This window comes from Podarcis raffonei, chromosome 15 (assembly GCF_027172205.1).
Source record: "Podarcis raffonei isolate rPodRaf1 chromosome 15, rPodRaf1.pri, whole genome shotgun sequence".
In the NCBI taxonomy this organism is placed as follows: domain Eukaryota; kingdom Metazoa; phylum Chordata; class Lepidosauria; order Squamata; family Lacertidae; genus Podarcis; species Podarcis raffonei.
In genome coordinates this window covers 44,733,732-44,749,647 of record NC_070616.1, presented here as the reverse complement: position 1 = coordinate 44,749,647, position 15,916 = coordinate 44,733,732, and the positions used below count along the sequence as shown (strand labels likewise).

At 45.0% G+C, this 15,916-nt stretch overlaps 1 protein-coding gene and 1 long non-coding RNA gene across 3 annotated transcripts in view; both read right to left on the bottom strand.

Annotated features, from left to right (window-relative positions):
- Positions 1-408: 408 nt before the first annotated feature.
- LOC128402836 (uncharacterized) lies at positions 409-6,925 on the bottom strand. The gene is made up of 2 exons (XR_008327783.1): positions 5,279-6,925; positions 409-2,038 (listed from the first exon to the last, which is right to left on the bottom strand). It is a non-coding gene; the product is annotated as an uncharacterized LOC128402836 (long non-coding RNA).
- A 274-nt stretch (positions 6,926-7,199) lies between these two features.
- Positions 7,200-15,916, bottom strand: part of PLEKHA2 (pleckstrin homology domain containing A2) — a 79,595-nt gene continuing 70,878 nt past the window's right edge. For both annotated transcript variants that reach the window (XM_053366819.1, XM_053366818.1), the window contains exons 11-12: positions 14,473-14,550; positions 7,200-10,340 (exon numbers count right to left, since the gene is read on the bottom strand). In XM_053366819.1, the coding sequence (XP_053222794.1) occupies positions 9,987-10,340; positions 14,473-14,550 (432 nt within the window). In that variant the 3' untranslated portion in view covers positions 7,200-9,986. The remainder of the gene's footprint in view (positions 10,341-14,472; positions 14,551-15,916) is intronic.

Below are 15,916 nucleotides of genomic sequence, written 5' to 3'. Positions count from 1 at the left end.
AAGTCCCATCCTTTGTTCTACCTCCAAAGGTGGGATATTGATGTAGAACAAATAAGAGAACAGGAGGCATTCCATTGTTTTAAAACTGGATAGCCCCCCCCCCCCGACACACAATAGTGAATTAGGGAAGGCACAAAGCATTGCTTTTCTGAACTGGTATTCAGACTGCAAGTTGCACTTCGGACTGAATTGAGCTCTTTTCTGAAATGCTGAATCAGGGTCCGAACCAAAGACTGTGCTTGGTAAATAGCCCTCATGTAAACTACATACCCTGCACCCTCTTGGAGTGGTTACATAACCAGTTGTTGTCGCTGCTAAGCAGGAAAATACTAATTTATAATTTGCATGATTTAAAAAGTAATGACATCTTAAATTACTCCATACAGCCAGGGCAGGAAGAAAAACACATTAAAATGTTCATTCTGTTTTATTAAAACAGTTATCCCCAATTACTTGTTTGGATCAAGCAACTGTACCATATAAATTTTGCTCAGAGAAAAAAAATTACCGGTACTCTTTCTACAGGAGCACAATTCACATCTGAGAGTTATTAGTGGGAGTCCCATAGCTAAATGTACAAACAGTTCCAAAACTTTTTTCTTAATAAAACAAGAAAACACAGTTTTGATGATGGATTGGTTTGCTTTTTCCTTGAACCCACTGGGTGGATGCTTGGCAAGGAGAGAAAAATTATTACAACTTCATCCATCTGTAGCCTAAATTAATACAAATAACTTGGATTTGCTTCAACAGGATCACATCCAAGCATTTTGGTTTAGGCAGATTCTGGACCAAGTGACAGTTCCACAGATGCAAAGCAAGCAGCACCATCATGTGATTTTAAACACGTTTACTTGGCAGTCCTGTTGAATTCAATGGGCTTGCTCTCTCGTAAAAGTGGAGCCTAGGCCTGCAACCTTATAGGCAAGGGAAATTTCTCTCCTCTGGCTCAGCCAGACACAAGAAATTACTTTTCCACACAGTATGAAAAATAATAATAGATGAGGCCCACTGCCATAAGACTGGCTTAGGGGTTTTCAAAAGGAAACTGGGTAATCATGGTCTTGAGAGCTAAATGAAGTCTTCAAATACAGGAGCAGTTGGAGTTATCCATCACCTTTGTGACTCCTTCCTGGTAAGATTCCCAGAAGGATCTATCTGGCTGACCCTTTTAAGCTATAGGTGAGGCAGTTGAAAGTCAAGGGGTCCTTTGTGAAAAGGTCCCTCCGAAACAAGCTGCCCAAGTGAAAGGAGATGTTGAAGTCTTTGCGGATTCTAGCATTTCAGCAAGGCTTTCAAAGGAGAATGTTAGGGTGTGGATTGTCCTCATCATGGGTGTAGAGAGGCCATCTCCTATTAAGCACCTCTGCTCTGAGTCACATGCAGTAGAGCTTGCACAATGGATTCAAAACACTGAGGGGTTCAGAAACTTATTCAGGGACAGCCCCATGGAGGCCATGCTTTCCACAAAGTCATAAGCAGCCCTTTGTAAGGTTGTGTCAGAATGGATGAACCTAGCTGCCTCCTCCACAAGAGGTCCAGAGGGTGGCAATATGAGAACAGGCTTTTTCTGCAGTGGCTCCCCATTTGTGGGATGCTCTCCCCAGGGAGGTCTGCCTGGCACCTTCATTCTACACTTTCAGGCGCCAGGCAAAAACATTCCTCTCTAATCAGGCCTTTGGCTGACTGACATCTGATGCCCTTTTAAAATGTGTTGTGGAAGTGGGTGATTATTGGATTGTTTTTTGTTTTTATTCAGTATTTTGTGTTTTTATACTGTGATTTTATGTTGTGAACCGCTCTGAGACCTGCGGGTATAGGGTGGTATACAAATTGAATAAATAATAATATTAGAAAGTGTGGCTTAAGTGGAAAACTGCTCAGAACTGTGCTATCTAGGCATGGGAGAAGCAGGCTTTTGGAGGAGCCCCAGAAGCTGTTGCCAACTCTTACTAATACAGAGCAATGCATTTCCAAGTTCCCTGCACAGCCAGTCAAGTGCATGGCATGTTAGAGCTCAGCTGCCTAAGATTAATGGCTGCCATTTCAATTTATTCCCTTTCATGGATCACTGCCTTGCCGTGGCGAAGGGGCTTGAAGAACTCAGAGAAGCTATGAACTACGCCGAGCAGGGCACACAAGATGAACAGGTCATAGTGGAGAGTTTTGACCAAACGTGATCCACCTGGAGGAGGAACCGGCAAGCCACTCCAGTATCCTTGCCAAGAAAACTCCATGGACAAAGACAACAGGCATATAAAAGTTATGACGCTGGAAGATGAGCCCCTCAGGTCGGAAGGCGTCCAACATGCTACTGGGGAAGAGCGGAGGGCAAGTACAAGTAGATCCAGAGCTGATGAAGCGGCTGGGCCAAAGCCGAAAGGACGCTCAGTTGCGGATATGCCTGGAAGCGAAAGGAAAGTCCAATGCTGTAAAGAAAAATATTGCATAGGAACCTGGAATGTAAGAACCATGAACCTAGGTAAGTTGGAGGTGGTCAAAAATGAGATGGCAAGAATAGGTATTGACATCCTGGGCATCAGTGAACTAAAATGGACGGGAATGGGCGAATTCAGTTCGGATGACCATCACATCTACTACTGTGGGCAAGAAACCCATAAAAGAAATGGAGTGGCCCTCATAGTCAACAAAAGAGTGGCGAAAGCTGTACTGGGATGCAATCTCAAAAATGATCGAATGATCTCGATACGAATCCAAGGCAGACCTTTTAACATCACAGTAATCCAAGTTTATGCACCAACTACTGGTGCTGAAGAAACTGAAATGGACCAATTCTATGAAGACTTACAACACCTTATAGAAGTGACACCAAAGAAGGATGTTCTTCTCATTATAGGGGATTGGAATGCTAAAGTAGGGAGGCAAGAGATAAAAGGAACAACTGGCAAGTTTGGCCTTGGAGATCAAAACGAAGCAGGGCAAAGGCCTGTCTGTTCTGTCAAGAGAACAAGCTGGTCATCACAAATACGCTTTTCCAACAACACAAGAGACGACTCTACACATGGACATCACCAGATGGGCAGTATCGAAATCAGATTGATTATATTCTCTGCAGCCAAAGATGGAGAAGCTCTATACAGTCAGCAAAAACAAGACCTGGAGCTGACTGTGGCTCAGATCATCAGCTTCTTATAGCAAAATTCAAGCTTAAACTGAAGAAAGTAGGAAAAACCACTGGGCCGGTAAGATACAATCTAAGTCAGATCCCTTATGAATACACAGTGGAAGTGACGAACAGGTTTAAGGATTTAGATTTGGTGGACAGAGTGCCTGAAGAACTATGGATGGAGGCTCGTAACATTGTACAGGAGGCAGCAACGAAAACCATCCCCATGAAAAGGAAATGCAAGAAAGCAAAGTGGCTGTCCAACGAGGCCTTAAAAATAGCAGGGGAGAGAAGGCAAGCAAAATGCGAGGGAGATAGTGAAAGATACAGGAAATTGAATGCAGATTTCCAAAGAATAGCAAGGAGAGACAAGAAGACCTTCTTAAACGAGCAATGCAAACAAATAGAGGAAAACAACAGAATGGGAAGAACCAGAGAACTGTTCAAGAAAATTGGAGATATGAAAGGAACATTTCGTACAAAGATTACCATAATAAAGGACAAAAGTGGTAAGGACCTAACAGAAGCAGAAGACATCAAGAAGAGGTGGCAAGAATACACAGAGGAATTATACCAGAAAGATATGGATGTCTCGTACACCCCAGGTAGTGTGGTTGCTGACCTTGAGCCAGACATCCTGGAAAGTGAAGTCAAATGGGCCTTAGAAAGCACTGCAAATAACAAGGCCAGTGGAAGTGATGGTATTCCAGCTGAACTATTTAAAATTTTAAAAGATGATGCTGTTAAGGTGCTACACTCAATATGCCAGCAAATTTGGAAAACTCAGCAGTGGCCAGAAGATTGGAGAAGATCAGTCTACATCCCAATCCCAAAGAAGGGCAGTGCCAAAGAATGCTCCAACTACCGCACAATTGCACTCATTTCACACGCTAGCAAGGTTATGCTTAAAATTCTACAAGGAAGGCTCAAACAGTACGTGGATCGAGAACTCCCAGAAGTGCAAGCTGGATTTAGAAGAGGCAGAGGAACCAGAGACCAAATTGCAAACATGCGCTGGATTATGGAGAAAGCTAGAGAGTTCCAGAAAGACATCTACTTCTGCTTCATTGACTATGCAAAAGCCTTTGACTGTGTCGACCACAGCAAACTATGGCAAGTTCTTAAAGAAATGGGAGTGCCTGATCACCTCATCTGTCTCCTGAGAAATCTCTATGTGGGACAAGAAGCTACAGTTAGAACTGGATATGGAACAACTGATTGGTTCAAAATTGGGAAAGGAGTACGACAAGGCTGTATTTTATCTCCCTGCTTATTTAATTTATATGCAGAATACATCATGCGAAAGGCTGGGCTGGATGAATCCCAAGCTGGAATTAAGATTGCCGGAAGAAATATCAACAACCTCAGATATGCAGATGACACAACCTTGATGGCAGAAAGTGAGGAGGAATTAAAGAACCTTTTAATGAGGGTGAAAGAGGAGAGCGCAAAATATGGTCTGAGGCTCAACATCAAAAAAACGAAGATCATGGCCACTGGTCCCATCACCTCCTGGCAAATAGAAGGGGAAGAAATGGAGGCAGTGAGAGATTTTACTTTCTTGGGCTCCATGATCACTGCAGATGGTGACAGCAGCCACGAAATTAAAAGACGCCTGCTTCTTGGGAGAAGGGCAATGACAGGCCTAGACAGCATCTTGAGAAGTAGAGACGTCACCTTGCCAACAAAGGTCCGTATAGTTAAAGCCATGGTTTTCCCAGTAGTGATGTATGGAAGTGAGAGCTGGACCATAAAGAAGGCTGATCGCCGAAGAATTGATGCTTTTGAAATATGGTGCTGGAGAAGACTCTTGAGAGTCCCATGGACTGCAAGAAGATCAAACGCATCCATTCTTAATGAAATCAGCCCTGAGTGCTCACTGGAAGGACAGATCGTGAAGCTGAGGCTCCAGTACTTTGGCCACCTCATGAGAAGAGAAGACTCCCTGGAGAAGACACTGATGCTGGGAAAGATGGAGGGCACAAGGAGAAGGGGGCGACAGAGGATGAGATGGTTGGATAGTGTTTTCGAGGTTACCAGCATGAGTTTGACCAAACTGCGGGAGGTAGTGGAGGACAGGGGTGCCTGGCGTTCTCTGGTCCATGGGGTCACGAAGAGTCGGACACGACTAAACGACTAAACAACAACAACAACAAATTTCAATTTATTAACAGCAACATAGCTGGAATTTCTAGCCCCAATGTTCTTGCTTCACATTAAATCTATAGATTCAAGAAAAGGCAAGGGCAAGCTGTAACATGTTGATCCTGTCCTGATCAGGTTTACTCAGGAGGTTGCATTGACTTCAGTGAGGCTTCCCTGAAGGTTGTGTGCTTAGGAGTGCAGGGCGAGGGCCACCAATCCTATGCAAACTTAGGTGGGGAGTGAGCCCTACTGAAGTTGTATTTCAAAGTAAACACACAGAGGACTGAGTGTCCTGTGCTCAAGGCAGCCTTCCTCAACCTGGCACCCTCCAGGTGTTTTTGACCAAATCTCCCACCACCCCGACCACTGGCCATGCTGGTTGGGACTGGTGGGAGCCAGAGTCCAACAACACCTGGAGGGGGATTCTGGCTTCAGGGCTCTTCTCCCTGATGTTCCTGTCTAAGCATACCTACATGATAAGTAAAGTCCACTAAAAGAAACCAACAGGGTTTCAAATTAAGACTACAATGCTACACATACTTACTCTGTGGAATGCAGTGGAATTTGCTTCAGAGTAAAAATGCACAGAATCCCATGGCACGTGTGTTTCAAACACAATATAGGAAGCCTGTTGTATTTACACACATTTCACCTAGACCAAACAACTTTTTCTTTTAGCAAAGTTGTAGGGCAGATTGAAATGGAGCAGAGGAAGAAGTGGAGCACAATGCTTTGCAGCCACCTGACCTCTGCCTATTAAAAGCAGGCAAGGATTTCCAGGAAATTATTGGCAAACTTGACAAGGTACTCACGTGTTTAAAGTACAAGTTAGTGCAAAGGAATACTTATTTTGAAAAACACAATAGAACGGTATTGGTCAAATATACATTTTTGTAAGCAAAGAAAAAGACAAATGGTCATCTGGTTCAATACTACTTCCATTCATTCAAATGAATTTTCATAGTTTCCAACAAAGTCTACTTTTCCAGCATAAATCTCTTTTAATAATTATTTTGCATGTATTCACAAGGAAAAAGCAATGTGTAAGTCTCTTCTCTCCCTTTAAAAGAGCAGGGAGTTAAGGTGCACAATCCTGAAACATCTCCCATCTTGAGCCTTGGGCTACATTTCAACATTATTAATTTGATTAATTTATTCATTTGGGATGGGGGTCCACGGCTCAGCAGCAGAGCACATGCGGTGCATGCAGAAAGGACCAGGGCTGTGATGTGCATGCTGAGATCCTGGGGGGATGCAGAAAAAGTGCAGAAGGTGGTATCAAGACGTGGTGCAATTCAGCTTCTTGAGAAATTCCACGTTTTAAATTTGGGGGCTGACAAGAGAAAAAGAGCAATATTTTGACAGCTACAAAGTGTGTTGGCAATGCCTGCTAAAGAGCAAAACATGGCTGCAGTCTTGGGCACACGTGCTTGGGGAGTAGGCCTCACTTAGTAGGACTTACTTCCAAGTAAGCAAGTAATACTTGAGCAAGTTTTCTTCTACTTCCTTGCTTTTCTTTAGCTCCCTTTGGACATTCCAAATAAATTGGCGTAGGGAGGGTCAAGCTGGCACATATTAGCTCTATCCACAATATCTCCATCCCAACAGGGCACAGCTTCAGACCAGGCTGGCAGGGAGAGGACAGCCTAGGGCAGCCTTGCTGGACTAAAAACTTCTATCATCCCTGGCTATTGCCCATGCTGGATTGGTCTGATGGGGAGTTGCAGCCCAAGCATACCTGTCCCTGAAAATATAATGAGAATGCCTGGTGGCCAACATGCTTGCTGGCCTCCCCACACGCTGCTCAGAGGGTTGAAAGCAAAGCCTTTAAGCATCGCACAAAATGTCTTTAGACTTTTATGATGAGAAAAACCAGAATAAGTGATGCAGATAGTAAATAAATTATTTAAAAAAGATGCAAACAGTATTCTTTTTTTGTGCAGTACACACGCTTAATTCTCTGTATCCTTACTGCTTCATATATTAACCAGAATCTGTTCCAGGTTAATGTTGGCATTAAAAGGGGTGGGGGGAGTAATCTAGCTTGATGCAAGTTATCACAGCCCACTCAAAAAACAAATAAATATCTTTTTGTGCTCCTGAAAAACCTGCCATATAAAAAGGGAGCATACCTGAGTATATTCTGACCACAGACGTTCACACTGTTTGAGAGTAGTCTTTGCATAGCGAAATCCTGTTTAATTTTTCCTTGCTAGATTTGCGTTTTGCTTTGCTTTCTGTTTTAGTCAGGCACCCGGAACAATTTAGGGTGGGAAATGATCACAACCCCACCCCTTTGCAAAGGCAAACGTTATTTAGATGACTACATTGTGACCTGGAAATATGGGAGAAGAAAACGTTTAAAGAGGAGCTAGTCCTCACTGTGAGGACAGACTTTCCTTCTGTCCTGGACATTCAGAGCTAAGAAGTTCACTTAATGCAGCTATGTCACATCCAAACCATACATGTAAAGCACTCCTTATACCACTGTAACTGTCATGGCACCCCTCCCCCCAGAGAATCCTGGGAACTGTCATTTCCTAAGGGGTCTTCTAATAACTCTCAGCATCCTTGGCCAACTATAGTTCCCAGATTATCTGGAGGAAGCTATTAAAGTGTTCCAAGAGGGCTGTAAATGCATGGTGTGGCTGTGATAGCAACCAGATTGTTTGTGTGTGACAGTCCTCATTTAGGAAGCCAGAGCCAAGGGCTGAATTTTAGAACACTAATTCTGTTGCACTGACTTTTATCACATTCTGTCTGGCCCTTTCTCTGTATTTCTTCATACTCCAGGCAACACAAGGAAGGCTGTTAAAAAATCTTAGGAATTAAATCTCCTAGGCTGCAGCGCAGTTGCACAAACGCCATCTAGGGCAGGCCTCCTGCAGCAAGTGGGTCTTGCTAGTCTTGGGCCTGATAAGCATCAGTGAGGCATTCACAGAAGGTCAGCGGTTCCAATCCCCACGGCGGGGTGAGCTCCCGTTGTACGGTCCCAGCTCCTGCTCACCTAGCAGTTCAAAAGCACAGCAAAGTGCAAGTAGATAAATAGGTACCGTTCCGGTGGGAAGGTAAACGGTGTTTCCATGCGATGCTCTGGTTTCGCCACATGACCTGGAAAAACTGCGGACAAACGCCGGCTCCCTCGGCCAGTAAAGCGAGATAAGCGCCACAACCCCAGAGTCGTCCGCGACTGGACCAAACGGTCAGGGGTACCTTTACCTTTACCTATAGATGCATCAGAGTGCAGGGCAGGGTGGAGGAAAGAGCGGCGGCAAACATATTCTGCAGGCAATTGAAGTTCCTGGCCTTTCCAGGTAGGAGTAGAAAGATCTTGGCTGAAGTCCTGGAGATCCACTGACAAATAATATAGACATCGTTGAATTAGATGAGCTAAGACTGTTGTGGCACAAGAAAGCATCCTGGTTTTAGATGCAACTGAGTTTTTGGTTGTGCCAGTTCTGGAAAAGTTCTTTATGGATTTCCTGTTGTTGTTTTTTACTATTATTATAATGGTCTCACACACCAGCTGAAAGCACACTGTGTAAATCCGCGGTGGGGAACCAGTGAACAGTCAGGTGTTGGTGAACTTCAACTCCCATCATCCTTGACCATTGACTGAATTGGCTGGGGCTGATGGGAGTTGGAATCCAACATCTACAGGGTCATAGGTTGCCTGTGCTGGTGTAAATATAGCTTTAGCCAGTTGAACACACTGCAGATCACCAGAATATCCCCATACCAGAGTTTGAAGAATCCCTGCCATAACCTTGCTTTATTTGCCCCCTGCCCCAACCTTCTGTGCAACTGCAGTTGATGCTGCTGTGTAGGAAAGGGCTATGGCTCAGTGCTGGATCAAATGCCTAGCATGCAGGAGGTCCCAGGTTCAACCCCTGGCATGTCCAGGTAGGGGTGAGAGAAATGCCCCTCTCTGAAATCCTGGATGGACAAGTTCTCTCAGGATAAGTCAGCTTCCTATGCTCCCTTCTGCAGGAAAAGCTCTCCAGGAACTCCACTTTGTTCCAACCCCTTGTACCTTGACAAAAAGAGTGTATGGCCTTCCCACATCAGCAGCATGGCTCACTGAAGATGAAGAGCATCTGTTACACACACAGGTTTCTGTGAGAGCTAGAGAGTTAGACATTCACATTGAAACTGACAGTCCAACACTGTTCCACAGGATTTCTTCAAAAGCCACAATTATAGAAGAACCCTCAAAGTCCTTTCCCACAGAAGTTAGGAGTGCTGCCTTCAACTCCTCTGCAGATCAAGCATGCAAGCCAGACCACCAGTGTGCTGCTACAAAAACAGTGGGGTGTACCTGGGCATATTGCCAGAAGAGGTCAAGATGACTCCAGTGAGTGACACACACACACACACAGAGAGAGAGAGAGAGAGAGAGAGAGAGAGAGAGAACACCCATACCAGGTTTCTAGCTGATTGGCAAAGGTGGTCTCTCCTTTACTACATGGGAAGGCATCTGAGAAGGAACCAAATCACACTGAAAATGTGCAAAGAATGACTCCAGGGCTGGAGGTTGCATCTCATGTGCTTCCCGCATTTAAGGTCATCACATCACAGTGACTGCTCCAGCTCCAGCTTCAGCTTCCTAAGCATGTGCAAGCTAGCTAGCATTTGCCCCAACACATCCATGTGTCAGGACCAGGGAAGCGTCAACATGGTCTGTCATCGACAGGCGCTGCTTTGCAGTGCACAGTCACACATCCGAGGTCCGGATGCTCTCGTCATCCAGGTCAAAGGGAAATGGATGCTCTTTAAAGTTCTGGGGCTCCGACCTGTGCCGGAGACGCCCGCCCTGCGTGGCTCTAGCATCTCGCTGGGCAAACAGAGGAAAGAACTCTGAGTCCTTTGGCAGGCCAGCCTTCTGCTCTGCTGCAGGCTGCGGCTTCCCTTCCGACTGTGGCACCGGCATCCAAGGTAGCCAGCACGAGGCCGATGGGCTTTTGGCAGAGGCCTTGGGCTCCCCTCCCAGATGCTTCAGCCTCTCAATGGGAGGCATGGCTGAGCTGGGGCCTCCGTGCTTGTTCACCGAAGCAGATCTCACCAAGTCCTGCATGGGGTAGAGGGGTGTGGGGGAGAGAGGGAGAGAGAAAAGAGAGACACCTTGCAGCTTATGCATGCCAAAGGGGGTGCCAGCACAGTGCCCATGGGTGCAATGGTGCCCCTGAAGTCTTCTCAGGGACAGATGAAGTCCCTGCGCTCCCTTGGTCATGTGGAATGCGGTGGTTTCCTTTTCCCCCCTTGAAAGTGATACTGTTTCCTACTTCATCTCTATGCGCTTTTTATTTTTATTTTTTATTAAAGATTTTCTTGATTTACAAAAGTGTTTGCAATGTCTCTCTCTCGTATTTCCCTCCCCACGTAACATTTTTACAAATCAGTTTCATTTGTTGAGACATTAGGAAGAAAAGAAGGAAAGAGGTGGGGGGGAGAGATAGGTGGGGTGGGGTTGGGTGGCAATGTTTCTATTTTACTTACTATATATAGGGTTTGGTGTCAGTGTTGCTTGTGCAGGTTATTTGCTGTTCGCTTGTGTTCCTTTGGTGAGAGAGGTTGGGGTTGGCCTAGGGTGTGGTTATTTATTTGTGGTTGGCTGTGGTGGTCTTTGTTTTCATGTGTGAGTGGGGTGGGTGGGTGTTTTGGATCAGGTTAGCCAAATTGATTTGTATGCTGTTGGTGGATTTTTATCGTTGTCCTGTTGGGCTCTGTATGTGATAAAGGGGAGCCATACCGGGATGAAGGCGTCTTCTTCTATTTGTCCCCGTGTCAGTTTCAGTTTATTGGTTAGTTTTTCTAGTAGGGCTGTTTCCCATACTATCTGGTACCATTGGTCCATGTTTACTCCTGACAGGTCTCTCCAGTGTCTGGCTATGACGCTTCTGGCTGCTGAAAGTAGGTGGGTTATGAGTTCTTTGTGGTGTAAGTGGGCATTATTGTCTTGGAAGATGTTTAGTAAGGCCAATTCTGGGGTGATTTCTAATACTTGCTTGATTATTTTACTTATTTCTCGTATGGTTGTTGTCCAGAATGGTTGGATTTTGGGGCACTCCCACCACATGTGGAGGCATGTGCCTGTGGAGGTGCACCCTCTCCAGCATTTTGGTGAGGTTCCTGGGCGTATTAGCACTAGTTTTCTTGGTGTTAGGTACCACCTGTAGGTGATTTTCAGAGTGAGTTCTTTTCTTTTTGTTGATATGGATTTAAAGGGGGGGTTAGACCACATTTTGATCCACTGAGTGGGGTTAATCTCATAGCCTATGTCATCCTCCCAATCTCTATGTGCTTTTCAAGGTTCAGACTAATTCTACTGGATTCAACTTCCCCAATGACTAGTTGCTTAATATACATAATTTGTACAGGTTGAATAATTCAACATTTCTTGGTGCAGAATATTAATATATTTCAGTGCAGAGCAAACTCATCCCAGGCCATAGTGAAGCTTTCCTGCAGTGAAATTGTTTTCCATATGGTCAGAATGCCTGGCAGACATTTGAGTCAACCTTCTTCAGATTGCCTTAAAAATGGATCTGATCTTGTACAGATGCATTCACACGAACCCTTTGCTGCTGGTGAGGGAGATGGGAAAGGGTTTTGGTTTTGCTCAAAAATATAACCTAAACCAGGGATGGGTAGATTTCCATCTTCCATCTTTGCTTTTTCCAACAACCCTGAGGTCCACTGCTCAGAAGCCAAAGGGAAAATAGTAGCTTAGAAAGAGGGGTGGACATTGACTTAGAATTAAAGAAAAGAGCCCCTCACAGTGCACATCATGAACTTGTTTTCAGTACCAGAACTGAGATCACAGCCCTTTCATATAAAAATCTAGTCCTGGTTCCCCACCACAACCCCTCAGCTTTCTTCATTTCAGCAACCTAATTTGGGAGGGAAATTGTTGCTATTGTTAAACAGTTGGGAGTCAGAAATCCCTGGCATCTCCAGGAAGGGCTGGGAGACACTCCCTGTCTGAAAGCCTGGAGAGCTGCTGCCAGTCAGTGTAGACCACCATGCGCTAGATGGATGAGTGGCTCTAACGAAGTATGAGACAAAAGCAAGCCTCAGCCAACTCCTACATGACAACCAACAACATACTGTACAAGAAGCAAAAGCTAAAGCAAAAGAGAAACCACAAAGACAGTAAGGATCTTTTTCCTCACAGAAGAAGGAACCAGAGGCAGAACTGGAGAGCAGGATGGCTCCTCCCCCCAGAAGAGGAGGCAAAAGACTTGAAAGGCCCTGACTCTCAGGTGGGAAGAGTCAGCCTCCTCAATGCAGGTCCTCCAGTGCACTCCGGCTTCTCTGATCACAAGAGTCTCTACTTCTGCTTCTTCCCTCTGCAAAACAAGTTACTAGCCCTCATTGATTACGAAGGGCAAAATATTTGAAAGTGATGCATCTAATAACGGAAACCAGAGGTGGACGAGGTAGAATATCTAGGACAGGGTGCAACAAGTGTGGCCACTGAAAAACAGTTTTTTTTAATTCTGTGCTTTGGATGGGCAGTGGTTATTCCCTGGTCCTTCCACCTGTGGTCTTGGCTAAAGTCTCCTTGCAGAGCCATCCCTCGAGGGGACTAAATAAAAGAAATGAGACTGAACTAAGTTATGCCAACTTGCAACTTGTTCCTATGTAAATAATAATAATCAGGTCCACAAAACTCGGGGCCACTAGGGGCGCATTGGAAGATGGCCGACAATAACATCTCTCTGACCCACACGAGGCTGTAATGGAAGTATGCAGCCTCCCTGCCCCCCCCCAAGGGAATGGGGGGGGGACTGCCCTTGCCTGCTGTGCCCATAAATCACCCCCGGATTCGAGGGGGTGAGGGCACTAGGCGGAATGCCCTTGTGTGGACTTCGGCTCTCCTGGACGCTGTCTCTGATCGCGCCACTAGCTGCAGCAACTTGAAAATAAACAATTAGGAAGAAGCAAATGCACATATTTCAAGTGAAGAATGGGGAGTAAAGACTGCTAATTGAAGGGACCTCTGTGAAAGAAGACGGGTCGGATAAACAGGAATATATCATGAGAAGACACATCAAGGCTCGGTATGTCGGCAGCGGGACTGGATGGGGGAGGGGGGGAAAACTTTTCTTTCTTTCTTCTATGTGATTAACCAATAATCCCCCCCCCCCCAAGTCAGAAATGCCGATTAAATGACCTAAGCTGGATGATTTAAGACTGTGTGAAAATAAATTCTAACCAAAAGCATGTTTTAAGGAGATCGAGGAAAGTACAAGAGCTTTGGGATGACGCAGTAAAAAACAGCGTCGCCATTTTGGCAAGTTCTGTCGAAAGATTTATGTCTGGGAGGAGGAATGGATCTGTTTTTATACTGCGGGCGAATCTCCTCAGAGGACTAAAGAAGGCGACAGATTTGTGAAGATTAATGATGGAAAGAGTGCTTTTATCTATGAAAGTGATGATATATGGAAACCATCTCGATATGGCTATTGGACGAACGGAAAAATTCACACAGGATTACAACTTGTTTTTACCTGCTTAAGGAGATTATCAGAAGAGGTCGCAAAGAGAAAGGAAAAATTATACAAAAATAACAAGATGAGATGTGGGAAACAGCAAGATAGGATTGGATAGAATTATGAACATTATTTGGACAGATTTGTGGACATTAATACAGCAGCAAGATGATGATTGGACCCCCTTCGGAACTTGAAATATGGGTACCCCCAACAAAAATTTAAAAATTCGGCTTTGTAATTTGTAATTTATGTGATGTGATTTGATTTGATTGGTCGGTTAATAAAAATTATTTATATAAAAAAAAATCAGGTCCACAAAACTGGACTGCATGGGATGGGGGTGGGTTATAAAGTTGCTCCAATTTCTAGCCCCCAATTTCTGCTTAATTTCCAAGCCACAGAATTATGGTTAATATCTTTTTTCCCCCAAGGAAAAGTTAAGCAAGTTTTGCCAAGTTGCTTGCAGCAGCTGTAGAGAGGCGGACAGATACATGTTCCCATTGCATAATGCTCATTAATTTCTCCGATCTCACCCGCTTTCCATTCCCGGTTTCTGTGGGATCAAGCCAGAGACTAGTAAGCTGCCTCCAGGAAGTGAGATATTTCTCAAATGTTTGCCCAAGACATTAAAATGGATGATGTCTGCTTAAGAAAACAAGCACAAAAAACTAATTAATTCTGCATGCAAAGGATATGACCTACCCTAGGGCAGCTCTTTAGGGCCTGCACAGCCCCACTGATCTCCTTGATCCAGCTGTGCATGTCCTCAGGGCTATAGGCCTGCAGAGAGAAAGAATAAAGACATCAGCCAAAAACAACACAGCCCACGAGACTCCCATCCCCAGAGCTGGATTATGCTGCACCATGACATTTCAGGCCAGGAAGAGGGTCTGCGGGTGAACTGACCTAGTGATTGACAAGTGGATAGCCTCATCCCCCAGTCAGAGCTGCCTTGTGGGGCCGGTACCCCACTCCTGCCCTAGCCAAGTGGCTACCATGTTAAAGTTCCTTCCCATCGTGTTAAATGTGAAAAGAAGGGGTCATCATGAAGAAGAGACAGCAAGACCTAATCAGATTAGACTCTAATAGGTTCTGTGTAAGTTCCATGTTGGACCCAGGACTGCTGGAGATAAGCGCTAGACAATGGTTGATGTGTTTTGAAAAATATAAGGGCCCCTCCAATAGACCTGCTTATTGAGCATTCAAGTGGACTTGCTTGCAAGAAGCTTATGTGGCAGTTAGCCTGTTTCCAGTCTCTCTGGAGCAATCTTCTTATTTGTTTGCAGGGCAGTGATATGACAATGAGCATTTGCCCCACATTCATTCTGATTTGCTTGCAGCATGTTTACATTTCTTCCTGTTAGTCATTTGTTCATCCACACTTTTCAATGCATTTTCTCACCTCTCCCCAAACTACAAAATCAGTGTGTTTGTTTGGTTTTTAAGTGGGTTTGTTGCACAGGGGTGACAAAGGCCTGTCTGCAAATGTAAATCCCTTCTGCAAAATAGAGAGTCTACACCACAGGCACACAAAGTTCACCTGTTGTCATGCAAACTTCCACAAGGCGACAGAAGTGAGACTTCAGAAATACATTTCTTCACACATACACACACATCCCCCAAAAGCAACAAATTCCCAGGGCCTTTTTTAAAAAAATTAGGCTTTCTGAGAAAGGGAAGCAGTTGCCTTCCAGATGGGCAGCACAATCTGAGAATGACAGCTCAGCTACATGAGTAAGCCCCACTGAAGTCAACAGGATTTGCCCACACATAAATAACAGCTAGATCTCACCCCAAATATCAAGGGAAGGGAAAGTTCTTGTCACTGACTGCTGCTCATCACAGCAAGGGGTGAACAAACACGGAGTAGGAGGGGATGTTCTCATCCTGGCCTTGAAGAAAGACACTGGAGAAGCAATGTGAGCTAGTGGTTATTTAATTATTTCATAAAATGTATACACCAGTTTACTGGGGGGACGACGACCTCAAAGCGGTCAGAGCAAGGGTTGCCAATGTGTCACCACGGGCAGCACAATGATACCCTTGCAATCTTCCCCTGGCGCCTGCTAAGCCCCCGAGCCCCCACCTCCTGGCCTCTTGCCTACTTTCCCTTTCCCTGAAAAAATACATAGAGCTGAAAGTGGAA